The following is a 22,946-nucleotide window of genomic DNA, read 5'->3' on the forward strand; positions in this document are numbered from 1 at the left end:
TTTCTTCCTAATTTTCCAGCTGTACAAATCCAGCTTGGATATTAAAAAGACTAAGTCTTGTTATACATTTTCTGTCTGTTGTATCTTAACCAATTCATTAGAGTTATCGAAGATCTGGTTCTCAGAGCGTTGTAAGTAACAGTGGTGGTTTTCTTCATCATATCTCAATCCTCAAAGGCAAGAGATACTCTCAGACTAAGAGTTGACTGCAGTTTTCTCAGTGACACTTAAACACACGATACACCCACACTTGATCTCTTTCCAGGTCTTGAGATTAGAAGGCAGCTGACAATGTTATTAATGACACATAGGATGAGGGGGGGAATCCTTCTTATATTCCCTGTATTGATTGTTCTACTGATAATAATTAGATTTTATTTTTGCTAGTACCGTATGTATAGGGAACAAAAAGAAATGTACAACAGAGGTTCCATTTTTTTGAAGCGTCACTCATCTAAGCCATCTCTGATTTAAAAAATGAAGTTGCTTTTACAGAAACCATGCAAAACTGTTGTCAAGACTTCTATGAAATACTGTAGCGTCCTAATAATAACTTCTAGCTGAAAAATCTTGGCATCCTGCAGTTTAGGAAAGGGTTTTAAAATTCACCTTCAGTTTTTGGGCAACAGGCAAAACATGTGGCTCTGTTTAGGAGCTATTTTCGTTAAAGCTTGACAATACAGGATGATAAAATACAGCTGCATTGTTTAAACTTTCAATTTAATTTCTGGTTTCTGTCCAAGTTGTTTCATCAATATGGCGCCATTCATTTCAAAACAAAGCTCTTGGAAGAGTCTCCATTACCCCACCATTGATCAAGAGGGTGTTAAAATGTGGAGCCTAATTATGTTCCTGGCCTGTTTGGAATTCCAAAATTGGATTTTTATAACTGTCAAATTTGCAATCAGGGTAACTTTCCATGACAATTAGTCAGAATTATTAGGGCTCCTGTTGCCAGGGAGTTGTAACTAGTAGTGGCGTTTCACTTTTCAAGGTTCAGTAAGTGTCAAAGGCAACATGTATCATGCAGGATGGCCATTTGACTACAACATTGTCTGTGCTTAACTGCACCCAAATGCCTACTACTGTTACAGTCATTTTTATCCATTCTCCAAGGTTGAGTTGTTGCCACAACCTCTGCTGCAAGCTCTGAGGTATAATTAACTACTGGGTTCTGCCTTGTTGCAAAATGGGCCTTGTGAAACTGTGACGTGAGAAAGTTCATCCTGATCATTTCACTCAAGCTCAGCTTGGTGAGGGCCAATACTCAGAAGGCTGTTAATGCTGCTGATGGTGGTTAATTATTGCTTTGAATCTTTAAAATAAGCTAGATATAACTATACAGCCCGTTTGGATGAATGGATGGATGCTCTCTCTTCTCAGTCCATCTGTTACCTGACTTGCAGGTAAAGCCATTCCCTGTGTGAGTAATGCTACCCACAAACATACCTTTTTCACTGTAGACCAGACTTTTGCAGATGCAACACTTTATGCTGAATGCTGATGCATGAATGTGTGTGTTCACAGAAGAGTAAATGCTTACCAAAACCTTTCTTTCCCTACTATGCAACATTTATTTCAGAGGTGTCCACTCAAGATGCCCATGATGTGTTGGCCTGTTGATGTCAACAGATTTTTGTCATCAACTTCAAGCTTTAGACCAAGCAGTAACTCATTTATGACCGTGTGATTATCTTTGCACTTAGTTAAATGAACCGCTCTGCAGTAGCAGCATTTGCTTAAGGTGCATCCCCTCTACCGTGCCTGCCATGCCTCCCTCCCCTGCTCTGCCCTTGCTGTTCCACTGACTCAGGCATCTCTGCAGCCACATGCTTTAAATAATTGATCTTCCTGTAAAATAATAAATTTGAGGGGTATTTAAATTGGGTTATTTTTCATCTCTCTTTCCCCATCTGGTTTACTGTCCATCTGTGTGGTATGCATGCACTCATTATGAAACCGGCGGCAAGTTTTTACACCAGTTAAGCTTAAGGAAGCCAGATCCTGCTTTTTTTTTTTTTGTTTTTTTTTCCTACCCAATACCTCAAATGTCTCTGTGCCCACCGACATACATTGACCTGAATTGTCGTGTGACCGCTTTTGACAAGGAGATGTGGAATACAGCTTTACTGATACAGGGTCAAGGTTGTTCCAGCCCCTAGTCCTGCAGGAAGTTTGCCCTGGAAGGAAGAGGGCTTGTAATCAACTCAGTTTAATTAAATCAACCTAAACTAATTGTCAGCTAATAAAATAGTGTTGGTCAGCTCATAAAATAGAAATGAAGATTAAAAGAGTAGTTGCCATGAACAGGTGGTAACTCTGTTTCCAAGTTAGACCACATTACTCTCTGGCACGGGATCCCTGAGAATACCTCATATTCCAGTTTTTTAAAAAAATGTTTATGAAACTTATAAAATATAGGGCTCATTTTATAACCAATTTTCTATCTCACCTGCCAAGAGCAGTGGGGGTTGAGCCAGCACAAGGCGGATGCAGAGTTTTAGGCAGCTCTCCAGAAATGGATTCCCTGCGCAGGGCTGTGGAATAGATTTCTACCTTTGAGTGGCCTTTCTTTCTTCAGTTCTTGTGATTTAGTTTGCTCTTTCTTGTTGCTGTTACAGAAAAGACCATGTAAACGTTTTTTGATGTCATTGATCTCAGCCTGGCACTGCTGTGCAAAGAGAGATGCTTCCTATGCTGCGCCGGGGATGTGGTTCAACTCTGCTGGGTCTTCAGTCAGTAACAGGACACCCCTGGAGCTGGCCCTTGGTGGTTCTGTTGACTCTGCAGATCTTGCAGAAGGCATAAAACATCTATCTAATTTTAACTGGAAGAGACTGAACTGGAATCATTATCTACCCCTCGAAGTAGAACATGGTGGTTTGTAGTTTCTGTTAATAGTAGAATAATGAAAGAAAATGTATTGCATATTGGTTATTGTATCACTCTGTTAAGAGTGCAAAATTATGTTGTGCAGATTTTGTTCTGGCTTGCACTTTGAACACTCTGTGCTGATGCAAGGCTTTCTGTAGTGAAGTGCCTTGTTCACTCCATCTCATGCCCATTTTCTGCACGTACCAGTTCCCAGAAATCTCATGAAAACCTCAATAGGTCCTCAAAGCTGGCGTTGGCACTGGACGGCTGGATTAATTTTCTCTTCCACATCAGTGGAAGATTACAACTGCTGCTCACGTAGAGGCAAAACTGCCCCTCTCCATGCAGCAGGAAACTCTTGCCTGGTTAAGCACTGTGTCTCTGTCATGTTTTCAGAAATGCTCTGGTCCAGCCCGGTCGCTGCCCTGGCTTAGGGTATGTCCTGGATCCTGCTCTCTCCTCTGCAGCCAGAGATGAGCTTGCAACACGTGCTGGCATCACAAATGCTCGCAGGAGGGTCCATCTTCTCTGTACGGGGTTTTTCAGCAGAAGGCATCTTCTCCCAGCTGCCAGGGCTTGAGCTGGTGGGACTGGAAGTGATGTGAGTGGTGCAGCACGTGCTGTGGTCATGTTGGGAGCATCCCCTTGGGTTCCTGATCTGATTTGCCATCTCTGTGCACAGTAAGTGTGACTTGAACCCTGCATCTTTGATTAAACCAGGTGAAAAGATTCCTCCCACTGGGCAGCCTGTGAGGGACTTCTGTCTCCTCTGAGACAGAATTTCTTTAAGAAAAAAGAAACAGAATAGGGCTGGTTTTCAATCAGGGCAGTTTTCTGTTCATTTGTGTCTCCCGTGCTTGCCCCAGCATTATGGAAGTGGCTGCTGGGAGTGACAGCAGCAGCCGAGTCTGCATTTCCTTCCCTCAGAAGATAGATTTTGGAGGAATGTAACACTGGTGTAAAGCACCGGCCCTCCAAGGGGAACTGTGTGGGTATTAGTTGGGTATTTGAGGGTCTTAAGGGCCTTCTGGCTTTGTCCAGATTTGCACGGGTGGAATTGCACCGACGTCTCCCAGTCCTGCTGGTGGATATCGGAGCAGGGCAGTCAGCAAGCCTGCTGCTCGGCTTTCCAGGCACATGTGCAAAAAGATCCAGGACCCCAACCTAACCAAAACCATACTCGAAGCAATTATCTGATCTTGTTTGTTTGTTTTTAATGTGATGTTTCTAGACACTGGTACAACAAACACGCTCTTGTAAAATCTTGTAACAGTTGTTTGTAGTTAGTATCTTCAAGATGACTTTGTGTGTGCTGATCATGACTAATGTACGCCGCTCCAGTGTGACCGTCATCCGCCAGGGCTGTGGGAAGCTTTTGGTACCAAGACAATTATTTCCTCAGCTTGTTTAGCGTTTTTCTTTTTCCCTTTTTTACCCTTCTGTGTAAGAATACATAGATGCTGATGTGCTCATCTATTTTGCTTTCCAGATGAAAGTGCTTTTTGTGGCTCACAGACTTAAATAATTAGGTCTTCGCAGACCTCAGAGTGGTTACAAAGGCGGTTGGAGTCAGCATCTCTGGTTTTACACATGGAGATAGAAAAATCTCTAGAGGCGAGGTAACCTCATGGGCAAACCCGCTTCTCTGAAGTGTCCCTGGGTTTTCTGGACAGTAGGAGATGCTGCTGTGCTGGCACTGCTACATCCCTTTCCCCTCCCGACTTGGTTCCTTCCCTTCTCTCTGTCACAAATCTGGTTTTTAGCACCCACAGCAGCAGCTGGGAAGGTGCTGGGCTCTTCTCCCCACGGCTCAGCCAAAACACCGACTGCTGCTCTCCCTCCTTGAACCTGGGGCAGTTTTTCCCCAGAGCATGCGATCCTCAAAACAAAACAAAAACCAAAACAAACCCCAAGGCCCTCGTATGTCCAACCAGAACGGCTTGCTGCAGCCTGTTCCATTCAGTAGGTTTTTCTGTGGTTGCATTTTTTGGAAGCATCGCTTCCAGCAGAGGCATGGGGCTCTTTTACAGGCTTATTTCAGCACTTCGAGAGCACGAGTGTGTGTGTCTGTGCCTGCATGTCTTGCTGTGGGTGGGAAGGGGGGGAAATGCTGGCACGAGCGCAAACGAGCTGAGCAGGGAGAGCGAAGGCGCTTTCATTCCTTACCAAGTTTTGCTCCGCAAGCTGAGTAAACTTCTTCTCTGCTGAACCGATGCTGCGCAGGGCAAGGGTTTGACATGTTCCCGGTGATAATTGCCTTGTCTCCCCCCCGCAGGTTCATCTGGCCGCCAGCACGGTTACTTTTACAACCAGGACTGTAAGTGGGCAACTTGAACACGAGGGAAAAGCAGAGCCTAAGAGCACAGCGGGTGCACGGCCGGGCAGGGGGCTGTGCAGCCAGGGATGCCCTTTGCTTGTTGGGGAAGCACTGGGGGGGGGGTGTCTGTGGGGCTCTGCCTGTTGTGTGCACTCTTCCTTGCAATGAAAGCTCTCCACCCTGTTTTCACAGACCTCATCATGCTCCTTGTTCACCTTTGGTGGTGGTACGTTGAGAGGTGCCACAAGGAGTGGGGTCAGCCTGGTGAGGTGGTGCTGCAGAGCTCTCAGAGGGAATATGGCCATGACCTTGTTTGTAACCGCAGATTCTCCTCTAAGGAGGCAGGCTCATCAGTCATCGGCAGCCTGCTGTCTCCTCACATCCACGTCTCTTGGTGACACTCACACTGGTGCCTCTGAGCAGCCTCTCCTGATAAAACTGACATGGTTTTCAAGGCTGAAGGGGGCCAGCAACAAAGCATCGCTTGGTGCTGCGTGGACTGTGTGCCTCCAAGCTGGCAGGAAAAGTAGTGTAAAAGTGCTGTGGTGCACGTGTGAAAGTCCAACCGAGGTTTTAAACTCGACTGTCAATCTCCATCCATGGTTAATCAAAAAGCAGCAGGGATTGATGCAGGAGCCTTTGTACGTGATAGCTGTGTGCAGGTTCTGTGGGCAATGAAAATTGCGCCAGCTCAGGAGCAGCACATGTGCTGAGCAGACGAACCACTCCAACAAGGCTGGTTTTGTGAAAGCAGCAGTGTGGCAAGGGGAAGAAGAGCTCATGCTGATCTGCCTCTTTGCTCTCCTCCCTGAACGTGCACTCAGCAGAAAAATAAGTGTCCCAGAGCCCATAAGCACCAACGAAGCCTTAAATCAGGCCAAGCTTCTGTCTTTCTGCTCCCACCTCTACTGAAGATGTGCTTCGTGCTCCAACTGTAGTTCCTCTCTCTTTGTGTGCTGTGCTCATGGAAGGGACAGAACAGGTCTGATTCCTTGTTAACCGTGGCTGTTCAGCACAAGCTGGAGTGGTGCTGGCCAGGTAGGGCAGGGATGGCAGCCTGGGAAGGCTGCGCCTCCAAACCTGCAGTGCCTCATCCCTGGGGTGGGACCCCGAGGCTGAAGGTGCCCAACAGCCATTCCTTGCTGGTTGCTGATAGCATCAGGTCCTTCCTTGGAATTCTTAGTTCTCATTGCATCAGGAAAAAAATAAATGTCTGAATAGAGAAGTCAGCCCCAGCCCTTCTGGGAGAGAAGGATCCTTCAGTTCTTGCCTCTATCCTTGATCTGGTTCTTCTCCCCTCTGTAACTTGGCCCTGTCCAGGCCCATTAATGCACCATGAATCACACCGACCCTCGAATTGGTGCTCCCATGTGAAGGAACTAAATTTGTCCAAGGACGTGGGAAAAGTGTTGTGTCAGCAGGGTTTATATCTAAATCTTCAGAATTCCTTATTATTGGTCCCGCTACAGGATAATCTTGTTTCTGGATTGTCTTTTGTAAGTGACTTTACTGCCAAGTCCTTACCTGCTGTGATCCCTTCTTGGCTTTTATCATCTCAGGCAGTGTGTTGCTATCGTCTGTCCAATAGCACTTTTTACCTTATTTCATAACAAGCCCTGCAGAAGAGTTTATTAAATATTAAATAAGCCTGGAGGTGACTGTGCACTATCTGGCTTCCCAGTGCCCTGAGACAATTCAGTCTTCTCTGCCTGGGGATTCCCACCTCATCCTTTGCTTCGTTGTCCCAAACATGGGAGTTCACAGCTTGTTCACCCAGGAGCAACAGGGGGTTGACCAGTAGCACATCTCTCCTGCGGGATCCCAAAGGGACATTTCTAGAGCTTGGCAAAAATGAAACGAGCATCCAGGGGCCTGATGAACCCCCAGAGCCACCTGTGGCTGGTCCTGAGCTGGTGGAAGTCATCTGCAGCTTGACTGCAGTCAGTGAGGTGATGGTGACTTCTACCTGCCAAGAATTGCACCTTTTCTAGGTGTTCATTGCTAACTTAAAGAAGTTAAAGAACCTTTCTGGTGTGTAGAATCCCCTGTAAGGTATCTTTGGCAAACCCTGGTTCAGGTGAAGGATTTTTACTTCTCTTCCCCTGCAGTTGTTGTCTGGGGCTGCTGCTTCAGTTCCTTGGTGTCTCCACGCTGTGCTTTGATTCCTCCCTCGAGGCAGCCGTATACTTTTCAACATCTGCCCTGTTCTGTGGCCACATGAGGCAGGAACGGTCCTGCCCACAGCACATCTGGGACCCCGAAGGAGACTAGTTACTAAATTATTTAAAATGTGGCTTACCTTGTTGTTCTCTTCCAGGCAAAATCTAATTGATACTATTATTCTTCTGATAGCCTGACAATGGGGGTTGGAGGATATTGGCTGCGTTTTTGGAGGGATATATATACATATATGTTTTTCCTCTGTGCAAGAAATCCTCCTTATCAGCAATTTGGCCTAGGATTCCTCCAGACATCCTGTGTTTGAAGATGTTTCCTTCTATTGTTTTCTCTTAGTCATTTAGCCTCCTAGTGATGCACTGAGTTTTTGGGTAGGCTAAACACTTTAGGAGTATGGACAGACAGCAAGGCAGGGATGTACTGCTCCTAATGGGCCTGGGACTTGCTCATTGAGGTCTGGGGAGGGAGATGACTGCTCTGAAAGGGACAATGTAACATGCAGGAGGTATTCCACAGCTTTCCTGTTCAGTGTAGGCTGTGTGTGGCACCACATCACATGAAGACTTGCTCTTCTTCTTTCTAGAAGGAAACGTGCCAGATAAGTAGAGAACAGGTATACCGAGGACAGAAGCACTAAAACCAGCTCCTTCCAACTTCAACATTCATTAACTTTGATACAGGCAGTACCTAGAGGGAATAATGGGGAGCTGCAAATTAGATCTGTTTTAAATTGCAGCAGAGATCTGGCTGCAGATGCTTTCCTGTCTTTTCAAACTAAAGCAATTGAAGTTTTTCTAACCCAAGTGTCTGGATTGCTTGGATTTTTAATGGGCTTCTTCTCCCCCTTGGTGATCTGCAGCCCCACACCTTGGGAGCGTCACTCCAGGCATCTTGCCTGCTGCCTTGGGCAAGGTGGGAAGGTAACGTGGTGTTACGCTCACACGCTGGAAGTGCTTCAGCAATGCGAGTTGCTGCTGTCTTTCTAGGAGGTATAGGAAGGGCTGTCTGTTTTCTCTAACACCGTGATGTTCCTAGTAGGCTCATAAGCACTACAGCACGGAGAGATCTGCAGATGCTTCTGGCCACACTCAGACAATGTAAACCCTACCCGAGGTGGGTGTCTCTGCCTGGTGCTTCCCATTGGCTGTCTCCAAGCGTTCAGTCCATCAGAAAGTGCACTTCCAGGGACTGAAGTGGAATTTAAACTATCTGAATATAGTCCTTTGTGTCAAATCAAATGATTTGTTAAAGCGAGGCCAGATTTGCAGGGAGAATCAATCTTTTTTATTAGATCAACTGATGTGGAAAAAGCAGACAAACTTTCAGGCATATTAACCCTTCTTCTGGTCTGCATTTGTGCTTCGGGAACGGAGGGATCTGTCTGCCAGGGGAGGCTGTGCTTTGGGATATGTGTTCAGACTGAGTATTCAGCAAGAACTTAGGTCTGAATGCAGACCTGGGTGGCATTTTTGGGCATGTCTGCATGCTTTATTTGAGGAAAAAGACTTTTGTCCCTGTGTGTTTGGACACTAGATGTTACCACACAACAAATAATAGGCTCTGCTCTGCAGCTGACTCATTGTGCAAGTCTGGGGCTAATTACTGAATCCCTCCGTGCCTCAATTTCCATCTGTAAAATGTCACAGATGCCCACCATTCATAAATCGCTTTCAGATTTCCAGATGAGGTGCTGTGTAAGTGTAGAATAGCGTTAGTTTATACATATTGTGCTAGAGTATAATATAAAACACATGCGACAGAAGAGCCTCACAGATGTGTCTCTTTCAACTGCAAAAGGCAGGGCCTTGGCCGATGATTTAGCACAGCACTAATTGGGCTAAAATAGGAGATTGCTCTTATTCTGATGCAATTGTCACCATTAAAGTCCTCATTTACCAACAGCTTTTGGAGATATCCCAGTTATTTCCTATTGAGGAGTGCTGTAGCATCTTGGGTCTCAAAGCACAACAATTTATAGCAAATGTCGACGTTTTTATAGCATACCCCACACTGGCTGTCCTCACACTTCTGGAAGGGGACTGCTCCATTGTTTATTTTGAATGTGCATCTTGCTTGTCCTGTAGCTGCACTTAGCACTTTTTTGCTGCCTAAAACCTTTTGGGCATTTCCTAATCTCAAAGCAGAGGCATTTGACCGAGTCATTTCCATTGCCATTACTGGGTGTTGCATACACAGGAATCCTCATTTATTGATAAGAAAGCTGTTCCCGTGGCTGCGAGCAAACGAGTGCCTGGCAGCTGTTCAAAGTGTAAAGGATTTGTGGCATGTGATGGTTTGGGTTCGAGCAATCAGCTTCGGTGAAGTGCTTGAGAGTGTCTTCCAGATACCTTTCATGGAGAAGGATAAACTGAACCAGTTAAGAGATTTGGTTTGTTTAAGTACCCTCGAGTTTCCTGATTATGCTGTTGGGGCTAAGCTCTCGGTGGCTATGAAGTCTGGGAGCGCTTTTCACTGCGGGACGATTACGCTTGTGTGAAACTGAGAAGTGCCAACATCAGCCCTGCTGCCAGAGGCATCGTGTGGCAGTGGGCACCAGTGACCATGCACTGAGCCTCCCAATCCTCCAGCTGTGCAGTTTTAAAGCCCTGGTCTGAGCTTATTTGCCAGTGTATTGTTGCCTAGGAATAATTACCGATTCTGTTGTAAGAAGAAGGTATGGGGCTGGGGCGGGAGGAAGGTTCTCCGGAGATCTCCGATTCCTGCTCAGTGCATTGCAGACAAATTGCACCACTCCGCATTTGTCCATTTTGGACTCGGAGGCTCTGGCTGTTCTCCCCGTTCCCCATCAGTGCTCAGGGAGGTTCAGAATTCATTGTCAAATCCTCCACAGCTGTAAGAGAAACGTAATATTGGGGCTGAGTGCGTGGGGTGAATGGCGTGGGAGAGAAGGTTGGCTGACATGCAGCCTTACCCAGTGCTCGCCGTGTTCCGGGAGAGATCTCCCCTGACTGCTGGGCCTTCATTCCTGAGTCTAAATGTGCCATTTAAGGCATTTTGTAGGAGAATTTCGAGGCGGGGGCAACTAGAGCCTCAAAATGAAGCTCTTCTAATTATCACTAGCATGATGTCTCGGAGGAGATGTGATGGTACTCGTTATTGTGTAGGTGTCATAACTGAGAGGAAGCACAAATGGTGAGGAAGGGCTTGGTTCCACCAGGAAATAATTGGGTCCCCAGTTGTGGGAAGCATTTGGTAAGTTTTGGGTTAAAATAACAGGATGAAGGAATTCTGGAAAACATTTTGATTCCGCGCAGTATGATGGATATCTTCTGATTTCTTCATCCTAAAATGAGTTAGAAAAGTAGTCTGGTGCAGCTATTTCGAAGAGTTAAAAATCTGAAACTGAAAATGAAACATGCCTGGCTGACCCCAGCTGGATATTTCCTTTGCTAATTTTTCTTCATCCAGAAGTTAACATGGAAACAAAACCAAAAAAAAATAATTCCTTTGCACAGCCTTGCGCTAATCACTAATCTGATGCAACTGTTACCTTGTTCTTCCCGTTATGGGGACCAGATGATATCGGGGATTTGCTGGGTCTGCTTCTCCCTGGTGTCCCAGAGAGCGAAGTCGCAGCTGCGGGGAGATGTGGAAGGGATTCCTCTTTCTGCTCAGATCTCTGAGGACCATAGCAGAGCTCAGAGGGATTTAGACAAAAGCTAGCAAAAGGTAATTAGCAGAATCAGGCAGAGTAATGATCCTCAAGAGGCTGAGCATCGTGTTGGACTGCATCCTGTCCCTGCGGCTCTGGGCGACAGGCATGGCAGAATGGATGAAGCATGCTGGCTCGAACCTGAAGCTGAAATGTTGATCAGGGAAATAGAGGCTTTGCAAAAGTGCCCCTGGGGCTGATAACAGTAATAATCAGAGTGCGTTCTCCATAGTAAGTGTGGGCAAACGTGGAGTTTTGATTTTCAGGGAGAAAAGTTCTTCTGAATTCAGACCATTCTTTTCAGCAACTTAAGCTACGCTTTCCTTATTGGTCTTTCAGCTAATTTTTGTCTTGGCTAAAGGAAGGCAGTGCTAATGTTCTGGATGAAGAAACACCAGTGCTTGATGGAGCATCCTAAATGTAACATGTTTATGGGTTACAGGGACTTTCCGCGGAGAGAAGGCATCTAACCTTAGAGGTGTCTTTAGTCCTTGCAGTCTGAAGTGTGATAAAACAAAGCAGGGGTAGAATTTGATGTCAGAAATCCAAACTGGCAACAGGATGCATATTTTTAACACAGGGGTTAGCCTTGGATGCAGTTTGCTAAAGAAACCTAGGTTGTCTGGCTCTAGAGTGTCTTTCTGAGAGACATAGTCCAGTTAGCACACATTGTTTGGCTCGAGACTGTGAGAGATTCTCTGACCTGTGATACGCAGGTGCAGAGCTGATATTATAGGAGTCCCTCCAGAGTTTATGGTGAGCCTTGATTCCTTTCGTCCTGCTTCCTTACTTCATGTTACGTTATGCCGTGTTTTGAGCGCGTTTTTCCCCTGATCACTTCTCCCAGCAGGGAAAAGCAGTCTCCTCTGGAAGGGATGTGGGACCGTCTCACTTTGAGGTGAACTTTGAGGCGCATTGTGGTTCCCATGCACGCTTGGGCTGGGGTTGGATGAGTTAGCCAGGTCCCATGAACTATCACTCCCTGATCTGCAACACGCAGTGCCAAAGGAATGAGTTTGATGCGATGACTGTGGGGATGGGACACTGCGTTTTGGCTGCAGTGGGGAGTGGAGCATCTCCAGGAGGGTTTTTTCACCCAGGACAAAGCCCCAGCCCCTGGGGGCTCAGGTGCACTCAGCTGCCTTGGCAGGAAAACTTGTGGGCTCCTTCCTTTTAGGTCAGGGGCACTCACATATAGCCACATCTTGCTGTGAGAGGTTTGTCCATACACGTTATTGATGCTACCTGCATGCCTGTTTTCTGGCGTTTTATTTGCTTTGGTGAATTTTACAGCCGGGCAGTGATGGCCAGCAGGGGAGCTGCCAGGAGGGAGGTTTGGTGCGGCACCAAGAAGCCCTGAGCACCACGCTGCCATCAGCATCATCTGGGAGTGCATCTTCTGCAGCTCACACACAGCAAGGCTTTAACAAACCAGTGCTGGATAGGGAAAATTCCTCCTCGTCGGGGTCATTTCAGTCTTCAGGCTATATTAGTAAAATGTCCTTGGTGTTTCTAAAAATAATAGATAATACATTTCTAGCAAAATGTGTTACCCCAAAAGCCAGCCTTTCCCTGCTAAACTTTCCTCTGACAGATAAAGATGGATTGAACACGGATCTCACAGCTCATGGTTGCCTATGAATAAATGATCATGATCTAATTCCATATGCTAACAGAGCACAGGCCTAACCAGCAAAATAGATCTTTGGCACCGTGAAAGAGCACAAATCCCCAGGCTGAGAGCAATTATGTATAAAATTAGTTAGTGGTGTGGGAGTGTGCATGTGTGAAATTTTAAATAAAACAATGTGAGTGATGTGAGCTGTTTAAGAATAGACCTGGGTGAATAATGGAGATTTTTTGGGTTTATTTGCCAAACCAAAAATTGGAAAGAAAAATGATTTGGGACAAACTGAAATGGAAATATTTAGGGTTTCTTTTTGACACAACATAATGACTAAAATATGGCTTTGGGTCAACCTAAATTATTTCATTTGACCCAAAGTGAACCAGTTAGTTTCACTAAGACTATTTAATCAGTTAATTTCATTTTTAATTTAGGTGAGTTTTGAAATAAATACCATTTTGAGACCAAAGACCGAAATGTCACTAAGAAACTGAAAATCAGTTAAAAAAATCTAGAGAAAGTACTGCAGAAATTTTTTGCAAAGTACACCCCATTTTTTTCCACTTGAAGCTATATACCAGATTTTATCTGGGTTCTCAAATAGTAGTTGTTATTCCAAAAGTACATTTTGTGGTAAATCTCCTTGTCACTCGGTTTTGCTCTTATATTTATTTATTTATTTATTATTACAGAGCCTTCAAAATCACAGAATTTCATGATAAAAGAAATATTTATTGCTTTTTGGGGAACAAAAAAGTCCCTTTCCTGTTTAAGAAGGTAGAAAAAAGTAGACATGAAAATTAAGTATGAATATTTTACAAGCAGAAAAAGATCAGATAGCAGTTCTCATAAGAAGGGAAATTTGAGCTGCTTTTTAAAGATAGCCAGTAAAGTTAAGGGTAAGGGTTATTAAAATAGATAGATATATATATTAAATGGAGAAAGAGAGATCACAAATGGAGAAATTTTGGCAGTGATAAGGGTCTCCTGGTAGGGACAATGAATTATCCGTAATGATGCTAAAATTGCAGAAATATTCTATAGATGTTCTGTTTCATATTGATAGGCAGCCTAATAATTTACAATTTATGAGTGAAACTAAAGCTTTGCATCCTGTAAAATCCTGACGTGAAAACTGTGGGAGAGAACAAAACATCGTTATTTGGTCAATGAGATCATCTTTAAACTTCTCTGAGCCTCCTTGGCCTGAGGCTCGTTACCTGTGAAGTGCTTTAATTACGTTCAGGGCCCTGCTCAGCGGCAGTGCTGTGGGGCTGGTCGGTGCTGGTGTTGAACATGGGGTCAGAGGAATTGTTTGTTGGAAGTGAGAGGCTCGTGGTGTTGGGTAGCTATCGGCCCCAGAGAGGGGGTGAGAGGACAGACGGCCTTGATGTGAAGCGATGGGAAGAGGAGGGACGTGGTGAGCTCGGCTTTTCCCCATCGGTTGCCTCAGTCGGATCCCAACCCCACTGCTATGTAGGACCCCAGCCACTGCGGCCCCTTCCCAACCACTGCCTTTGCCAAAAGGTGTAAATTCACAACGTATACAACGAGTAAATGCCATGGCAGTAAACAAAGACATTGTGGCAGCTGGGTCCCATGGATCTTGCGTTAAACAAAACCCGGGGTGCTTACCATGGCGAGCAGGCCTTGCTCCAGCCTCGTGGGCTGGTTCTGCTGGCTGTGTGGTGGCCGGGCCTGCACCATCGTGTCAGGGTCCCATCCTTTGATTCCCGTTTTTTCTTCAAACCAGAGGCTACCGGGCCACGCGAGCGCTCCTCCTCCTCTCCACGGTTGCTGTCAGCCCGTTGCCTTTCGCTTGCTCCAGCTCCGTTACAGAGCTAAAGACATGACTGATACCAAACAAGTACAATTAATAAAGTCTATCTAGCCAACATCTGACTCTCATTAGAGGAAACGTGTTGAAAAAACAGATCCCAGGTTGGCTGTGATTTATGGCTTGGGCCTGCTATCCTTCACAAGCACTGGCGAAAGCTTTTGCAAAGGGCCAGAACATAAACTACTTAGGGAAACTCAGTATCCATGTAAAAAGGCTGGAAGGGTCAAACCAGACAAATTAAAGAGGGGTGGAGATGCAAGCCCAGGCTGGCTGTCCCCCACCGAGGGCCACCTAGGTAGGCGCAGGGGGTCTGTCTTCGTATTTCTACTGTGGAATTTGATTTGAGATTTCTTCTGGTGCCTGCAAATATCACTGCTTGTTTTTTTCTTTTTTGGCTAGGCCGTATGCATGTGTGTGGGAACAAGTGGATGGAAGGGGCAGTGGTCCAGTGGTTTATCTTGAAGTGTCCAAGTACAACACCTCTGGTGGGTGTTTCATGCTGAGCCTGATAATGGGACTTGGACAGCCTGGGCATGGTGACAATGCTGTTGTCACCTGAGTGAAACACGTTGCTGCATCGCTGCTGGATCCTGGATGTCTTTGTCACTTCTCATTCCCTATCTGCTCACAGAGTTTACTGTAAAGTTAGCCATGCTTTCTGCTCCCCTCAGGAGCTTTGAGCTTCATTCTTTTCTCCTTGCAAAGAAACAGTTGCCTGGATTAATTTAGCTGACTTTACTGATGCTCTTCCAGATTTGTTCAGAGAATACTGAACAACATTTTCTCCAAACTGGACCTACTCAGCTTGTGTGTTACAGATTTGTAGCGCAGTATACTCCAAATCACCCCACTGCATTGCAGGGTTTGACTTTCTAGTAATGGCAAAATATGACCTTGAAAAAGCTGGCTGCAAAGGTTTTATTTGTTTAAACAAAGGCTTTGTGATTCCAGAATTCTCTCCCCTTTCATATGCTATAAACGACCTCCTCCGCCTCCTCTCTGAAATATGAATTCTGGAGTAATCTATCAAGAAAAAGAGAGACAGAGCCTTGATCCCTTGACTTCAGTTGAGCTGTGCAATTTATATCTACTGAGCATCTGGCTGTAGGGAAACCAAAAGCCATTTTAATATTCTGCAGAGACTCTGGGTATACAAATGAGCGCGGGCTGTCAGGGCTGAGAAATGGGGCAGAGATGCCAAGAGGTTTCTTTGCCGTTTCGCAGAACTCTCTGACCTGTGGCCCCATGGTGAAAGTTGGCCTGATTTTTTTACTCGCTTCAGTACCACTGTGATAATTATGCTGAAATCATTAGAGCCCTGTCGGTATAAAGCCGTTATCATGCCTTTTTGGTTAATCTCGATTTGAGTGAGGAGCTGGAAGACTTGTGGGGCTTTCAGCCTCGATCAGGCAAAATATGCACCTATTTAATCATGAAATTATGTTCATGCTGCTCAAGCAATGTGGAAATGCCAAGCGTAGCAAGCACCTGAAGGAAGACTTTCACCGTTGTCAGTCACTTGTTGCAGGAGCACGTCCAGAGCCCGGTGCCTGTTTGTGCAGAGCAGGAGGTGCCAGTTCTTAGCCTTTAATTGAAGACTGATCAAATGCAGCAGCCTATGGGTCAGAGTTAAATAGGTCACCACTGACACAAGGTATGTGACCTGCTATCTGCCAGCACGCTGAGTCTATCCCATCTCTGATATGTTACATCTTTCCTTTCCCTCCAGTTGTACTGCTTCACCCACGCGGCCAGAGGGGGGGAACAGGAGGGCAGGAAGGCAGAGGTGTGCTAGGACAGGGACAGCAAGATGTTCTGGAGACAGACTGGGTGTCACACGATATGCTGGTACAGTCTTACACTTATTATCTCAATTATTTATCCTCCCTGCTGGAATATTTCTAAAACAAATCCTACCATGTGTTTTAAGGTTGGGCTTCATAGAGTGAAATCACAACTCCTTTCTCAGAGTTTAGCTGGAAAAATACAAATCTGCCAGCTAGGAATCTGGGGGAAATAAACTGTGGTTCTGTGTAGCAACAAGTGATGGATTTCTGCAGATATGGATAGCGTCTGCTCTGGAGTTTCAGGTCAGAGAGCGTGTGTATTTGCCCCAACATTGTATTCACTGTCTGTGGAATAATGATGTGAGATTCTCAGGCTAGCTTTACTAAGGCAGAATGCTTTGACTTTGCAGTGCAAGCCCTTGGAACCACCAGCCATTAGGATTAGAAAGTAAATACTTAAGTGCATAGTAGTAAGGGAAGATAATTTGTTAGCTTGATTTGTCACCATCATCCTCAGACTTCTCTACAAGGACAAATAATGACCCCCAGATCTTGAAGCAGGCTGGTCCCTGGTGTGTTGCGAGCAAGCTTTGACTGTAGTTTCTGTATCAGAAGTACCAAGCATTTATCTCACTCTTCGTGTTTGTAAGCATTGTCCATCTGCCAGTTAGCTAGATAAATTACACAAGGATTTGTTGGCAGGACTCTTTTTCCTCAGTGAGAAGATTTTTTGCACTAGGACTTCCACTTACTGGATTAGTTAAATGTCTTTTGGGTTCAGGCTAAGTACTTTGGATGTGGATCCGGGTTTCCAGGTGCTTTGAGAAGGACAGGATCAGAGTTCTGTTATTTTGCTTATTTAAATCTAATGTCTTGTCCAGCAAATGCACATAAGAGTACTGCTTGAGATGCTCTTCAAGAGCAGAGGGGCTGCTGGACCGGTGTCCAGCAGAGATGATCAGAGCTTCTTCTCATCTGAGTTGGTTGATTCGCCCCTATGCAGAGGAGTAGTACGAGTCTTTTTTTGTAAGCTGAGCTCTCCAAATAGAGTTTAACTTACCAATTCATCTCAAAATCTGCCCCAGAGATGGTTTTCAGACAGGTCAAGTTAGTCTCTCTGAAACCTATGGGGGTTATTAATATGTGCAAGCCAGCAGAAGGGAGACTAGGACTCCATATTTTATTTGCTCTGTAACACATCTGGTACGCCTTTTGGCTCTTGGGAGCTCTGGATTTATTCAGTCTTATCTTTCGATGGGGATGAGCAAGATCAAAAGCATGAAGCCGGTTACAAACAGAACATAATTCCCCATTTTGCACACCACAAGCAGATGCAGACCAAACCAGCCTCGTCCACTTCCTTCCCCGGGGACAGTGCGCCTGTGGCACTCGTGTATTCACAGGCCAGTTCAGACCAAAAATATTGATCCCCAAAATTGATTGCAGAGAATAAAAATAAACAAATGCTGTTAGTCCGAAGACGGTCCGTGTCAGTCTTGACCTGCGAGGAAAGCCCTTGATCGCAGTGTGCCCAAACCATCACACGCTTTGTTTGCGAAAGGTAAGGCCCCACCAGATGGAGGCTGCGTGTCTGCCTCCTTTGGGAAGGTGCACAGCTCCCCGTGGAGATTTTCTGTGCCCCCAGGGGGTCAAGGAGAGAATTGCTTTGGAAGGTTTCTGCAGTGGGTGATTGGATGCTGTCAGTACTCAGACAATCTGCTTGGGCTGTAAATCACTGAAGGGGAACAGCCAAACTTCCTGGCCCTCCAAGCCACGTATTGAAATCGTTGCGTGGCTGAGAGCCATCGGCGCATACCATGTGCTTCATAAACTGGAAAGTGTTTGTGGGTGAAGATTTGAGAGGTTCCTCAGGGGTCCTCATGCAAAAGGGGACACTTGTTAGGGATGAGAACTGAGTCCCAGGTGTCCTGGGGATGTTTGGTTCACCCACTGCTCTCCATCGGTAGGTACTGGGCTTACACAAATCCCCAGTGCACCCTCAGCCTGAGCCACACCTGCATGGTTTGTTAGTGGCTCAAGACTTAGGGGTCAATCTCCCCAGCCCTATGGAAATACCAGGCATAAATCCTGCATCAGTGGTCATCACTGTGAGCTGGTCCTGGTCCTCAAGGAGCCCAGAAATGCACCCAGGGATTCTCCTCTGTGGGACATGAACTGTGTCCCACGATGTGTCTCCTGAGTAAGGCTGGTTTGTTCTCTGTAAGACTTCACGCTGCGAGTCATTTTCCCTTTTTAAAAACCATTGCACTTGAGCAGTTGTGATAGGTGAGCAGGCCGGGCTGGAACGCTTCTCTGCGAGCTGGGAACAGGCCGTTCAACACGGCTGTGACGTGCTGGGAAAGTGCTTGTTGATTAAATCTCTGCTCAGGGCTTTATCCTCCTTCACTCACTTTAAAACTGCTGAAATGAAAACAGAGGCAAAGCAGCAGGCCTCCTGTTTAGATAAGTGATGTCCTTTGTACCAAGCAATCATTTTAAACTGCACTCAGAGCCCATTAAGCTAACGTTTGTTCTCGGTAAGGCATCCTGTCAAGACCCCTTTGGTGCTTGCTGCCGATCTGTTGCTTCTATGCGGCAAAGTGAGATGGAAACCACTTCGTGCTGCAGGTCTGCTCTGCGTCAGCCCTGGGGTCACTTTTGTTTTTTCTCGCTGTTGCTGGGACTGATGATTTGTTGTGGGAGTGGTTACAGGGCCTGGGGATGGAGTAGGGCTCTGCAGAGACGGGTGTTCTGTGCATTCATTGCTCTCTTCGGGATTTGACCAGGATAGAGAGCAAAGGAGAAAAGAGCACCGAGCAGCGGCTGTGCAGCCCGGGGTCTGCAAGGTAGTACGTGCCACACCAGCTTGTACCAGTGACAGACCATGTCTCTGCTGGTGACAGCTGGTCGTGCTGGTTGGCACCAGGAAAAGTCTTAAAACTAAAATTTTCTTTGCCTACCTTCTACCAGCTGTTAACTTGATTTCACATTGTACCACCGAATGTCCCCGAACAACATTCATAATGTGGCTGTGGCTGCTTACCTGCATAATAGTGTCGAATGTTTATTCCACCCCCCACCCCCAATAACTTACTATCTTGAAGCACTTTTCCGTGTGCCTTGGATCAAAAAGGGATCAGGGCCTGCAGAGTGAAAGCCATGGATTAGAATGCGAAGTACACAGAGATTTTACATCATTCCGTTTTGTTCTTTCCAGAATGCATGAACTGCACGAGACTAGCAGATATGACCGAGAGGCTAAACACGCTTGAGGCCAAGGTAAGGATTTTATTGCCTTTATTCTTCTGTTTGGCAAAATTTTCCAAGCGTTGCCAGTGAAAAAGTTGAGTCAGCAGCACTGGAGAGGGGAGGTGTCTGTCCGTCTGCACAGCAAGCAGGGACAGCAGAGCTCAGCTGGTGTGACACCAAGTGGTGCGCAAGGAGAGAGCTGCTCATCTCCTTTGCTCAGCTCAGCTCTTGGGATTAATAACCAGGGAGGCAGCTCGTGCTGTTTCCATTTGCTTTGCAGCAAGTGCTCCATGTGTCTGCCTCAAACAAGCCCAAAGGGAGGTGCCTGGGTGGTGCAGGACAAAACACTTGAAGCAGATACAGGCACTCAGCCCCGTCTGTACTGCTGGCGGCTGGTGAAAGATGGGTCTGCGTGAGCATTAATTCAGCTCCTCCTGAATAGCACTCAGGTTTTGCTCCAGGAACAGCGGGCGGATGGAGCTGTGTGATAAATGTCTTGCTTTCAGCTGCTTGATACCATGGGGACATAAAGCAGCGATTCCCCTGGCTCGGGAAAGAAGCAGACTCCAGTTCTGGTCTTGCTCACTCCAATACCTTGTGGAACCTTACCCTTGTAGGGCACAAAACAGAGCAGTAAGGGCATGCAGATTTTTCTAAGGACAGTTGTTCAGCCAGCTGTTCAATTCTTATCCATTCCTGTGTTTTTATCCCTCTTCTGAAGGATGGGAAGCTTTTGTGCATACTTCAGTGGAGAAAAATATTAAGTGCAGACCTTCACTTTGTTGTGTTTTTTTGTTGTTGTTCTTTTTTTTTGTTCTTTTTTTTTTTTTCCTGCAAATTGTTTTAATTTCTACCTACTGGGATTCAGATGACTTGTTCCAATCTAGTAACAAAAAAGCTGAGCTGGTCCCCTTTGATCTGTGATGTCCCTGTGCCAGCCCAGTCCTGGCTGTTAGATGCGATGCTTTGGTTGCTTAAAGCAAGTGCTGCTCTTATTATTCATTAACATATGGCTATCAGTGACATAAAAGAATTTGGGGAGAAACCTTTGGTGGGGGGAGGTTGGATGTGTGGTGATTTTGAGGCCAGTGCATGAGATTCTGGTAATTTGGGAATTGTCTGAGCTGAAATGAAGTGAGCAATGTTGTCTGGAACTTCCTCAAAGCCTTCGCAGTTATATTTCACTTTGGGGAAAATGAAAGGGGAGGGGGGATGAAGATGTGGGGAATTCTGTATTGTTCGAGTGGAAACAACTGTTGTAGTGCAAAGGACAAAGACGAGCTGGGCTGTTTCTCGGAGCAGCAGGACCTGGCAGGTGGGTGTTCTTTGGCAGCGGCGAGCTGGAGGCGTTCAGAGAGCAGAGAGGGGCTGGTGACCGACCTCTGCGTGTAGTCTCGAGTCCAAGTAAGACATGGACCAGCCTCAGAGAGATGTAAATCAGCCCTCCCATGCTCAGCCTGTAGCCAGCTTTACCTTCCTTCGCTTTCCAGGACTTTCTGTATTTGACTCCCTGGAAATTCGTAACCGAAGACTTGTTCCGAAGTCCTGACATCAGAGCACCTGCGCTCTGCTGGCTTGTGCTGCTCAGCACTTGTGCCGGGTAACAAAGCCTAAGAGGCAAAGGCCAGCCTCAGCCAGGGCCCTGGCAGGACTTGGCGGAGGAGGAGGCAGCTCCTACCTGCCCAAACCCCCCTTGAGAAGTCTTTGACCGCCAGTGAAAGTGCCCCCAGGTCAGTGGGTTTGTTATGCAGGTACACAGCTGGTTTAAAACAGGTGATTTTAGGTTCTTGTCACATAAAAGCAATCTGCTTTCTGGTGTGGGCACCACCTGCCTGATGCCCATGGTATTTGGGAAGTGCTGCCTGCTCGACTTGTGCATGGGAGCTCTAGTGAAGGCAGCAACATGACCTAGGGCACTTGTGCAGCAACTGGCATTTGTCCCCTGGCTGGCAAACCTGGCGTGCTGGTCTCTAGGAAATGCTTTGGGTGTTGGCAGCCACCATGCTGCAACCCGCCCTGTGTTCAGGAGGGAGCACCGAGCTGGCAGCCAACAAGCGCTGTGTCGACAGCTGAAGGCTCTGCAGTCCTGCAAACCCTTTGACATGAGGATCAGCGAGGCAGATGTGTGCAAAGCCCAGTGCCAAGATGTTACCAGCTGGACTTGTGAAGGGTTTAGGTACTGGCTTCGTCCCAGCCATGGACGAGCAAAGAGCACCTTAGAGTCACAGAGTCACAAAATACCCCGAATTGAAAGGGACCCACAAGGATCATCGAGTCCAACTCCTTCTCCCTGCCTCCCTGAGCACTTTGGATGACTCAGACTCACAGGTTGCAGTGACAGGCTCCTGCCAGAAGGACCTCATGAATGCCGTGGCCCTCCAAGTCTCCAGGTAGCTGGAAGTCTGCAGAATCACGGGCACGATCAGCTGGTGGAGCCTGAGCTCAGCAGACGAGGAGCACCTCAGCAGTGCTGATCAGCTCCATCAGCTGTCTTGGGCATGGTGCATCGTGTCTGTGTGTTTTAGTGCAGCAGCACGCTGCAGTCCCGGACACCTTGTAATGCTAAGCAAGTGCTGCTGCTTGGGGCTTGTCTGGCTTGCAGAAGGAGTGCTTCATGCTCTATTTTAGCCATGCTAAATGTGAGCATTTGTGTGTGACACCTCGTCCTCAAAGAAGTTTAAAAAGTTACAGCTTGGAAAACTTGTGTTTCTGATTTGACCTTTCTCTAGCTAATTATATTCATTGATTTTTTTACCCAGTTCCAAAGGCAAGGAAAACACCTTAGCTCTGGGGAGCTAATGAGGCAATTTGTGTTGCTGCTGTGATGGGTTTCGTTCTGACCCTGCTGTGCTCCCACAGAGACCCAAGCTGGGAGCAAAGCTCATCAAGAGGTTTACTTTTATGGAGGGCAACGAGTTGTCTGTTTGTATTGTGGTGTGTAAAATCATGTATCTGCTAGGAGAGTATATTCTGCAGCACAGCCTAGCAAGGATGTTGTTCATCTTCGCCCTTCTACTTTGTTTGATAAGCTGTGGGTGCTGTGCAAAAACTGGTGGCGTGTAGCAGTTAAAAGCAGAGTGGAGCAACATTATATGAGCACAGAGGCTGTGCACAGGAGAAATGTGCTGATTCACTCTTTCTTCCATGTTAATTTAAGTTCAGTTTGATCTACACAGCCATGTAGTGACCTCAGTTGTTGTAATGCAGTAAGTGCCCTTGAAAAAGGTGCTTACATTCATTTAGTATTGCTTCTATTCCTGCTCTGGGTTTTGGAGAAAGATGCCTGTTTTGAAACAACTGATGCTCAGTAATGTCAGGACCTGAAGATGCCCGAGTAGAAGCCATATGAGCAGCCACAGAGTATTTCTATGATATGGAAGGTTCACATTCAGAGAAAGACA

At 46.4% G+C, this 22,946-nt stretch overlaps 1 protein-coding gene across 12 annotated transcripts in view; it reads left to right on the forward strand.

Annotated features, from left to right (window-relative positions):
- Nucleotides 1-22,946, forward strand: part of COL26A1 (collagen type XXVI alpha 1 chain) — a 187,168-nt gene that overhangs the window by 121,938 nt on the left and 42,284 nt on the right. For all 12 annotated transcript variants that reach the window (XM_084493557.1, XM_084493551.1, XM_084493559.1 and 9 more), the window contains one exon: nt 19,514-19,575. In XM_084493557.1, coding sequence (XP_084349683.1) covers nt 19,514-19,575 — 62 coding nt within the window. The remainder of the gene's footprint in view (nt 1-19,513; nt 19,576-22,946) is intronic.

The sequence above is a fragment of the Aythya ferina genome (assembly GCF_964211825.1).
Source record: "Aythya ferina genome assembly, chromosome: 19".
NCBI classification, from domain to species: domain Eukaryota; kingdom Metazoa; phylum Chordata; class Aves; order Anseriformes; family Anatidae; genus Aythya; species Aythya ferina.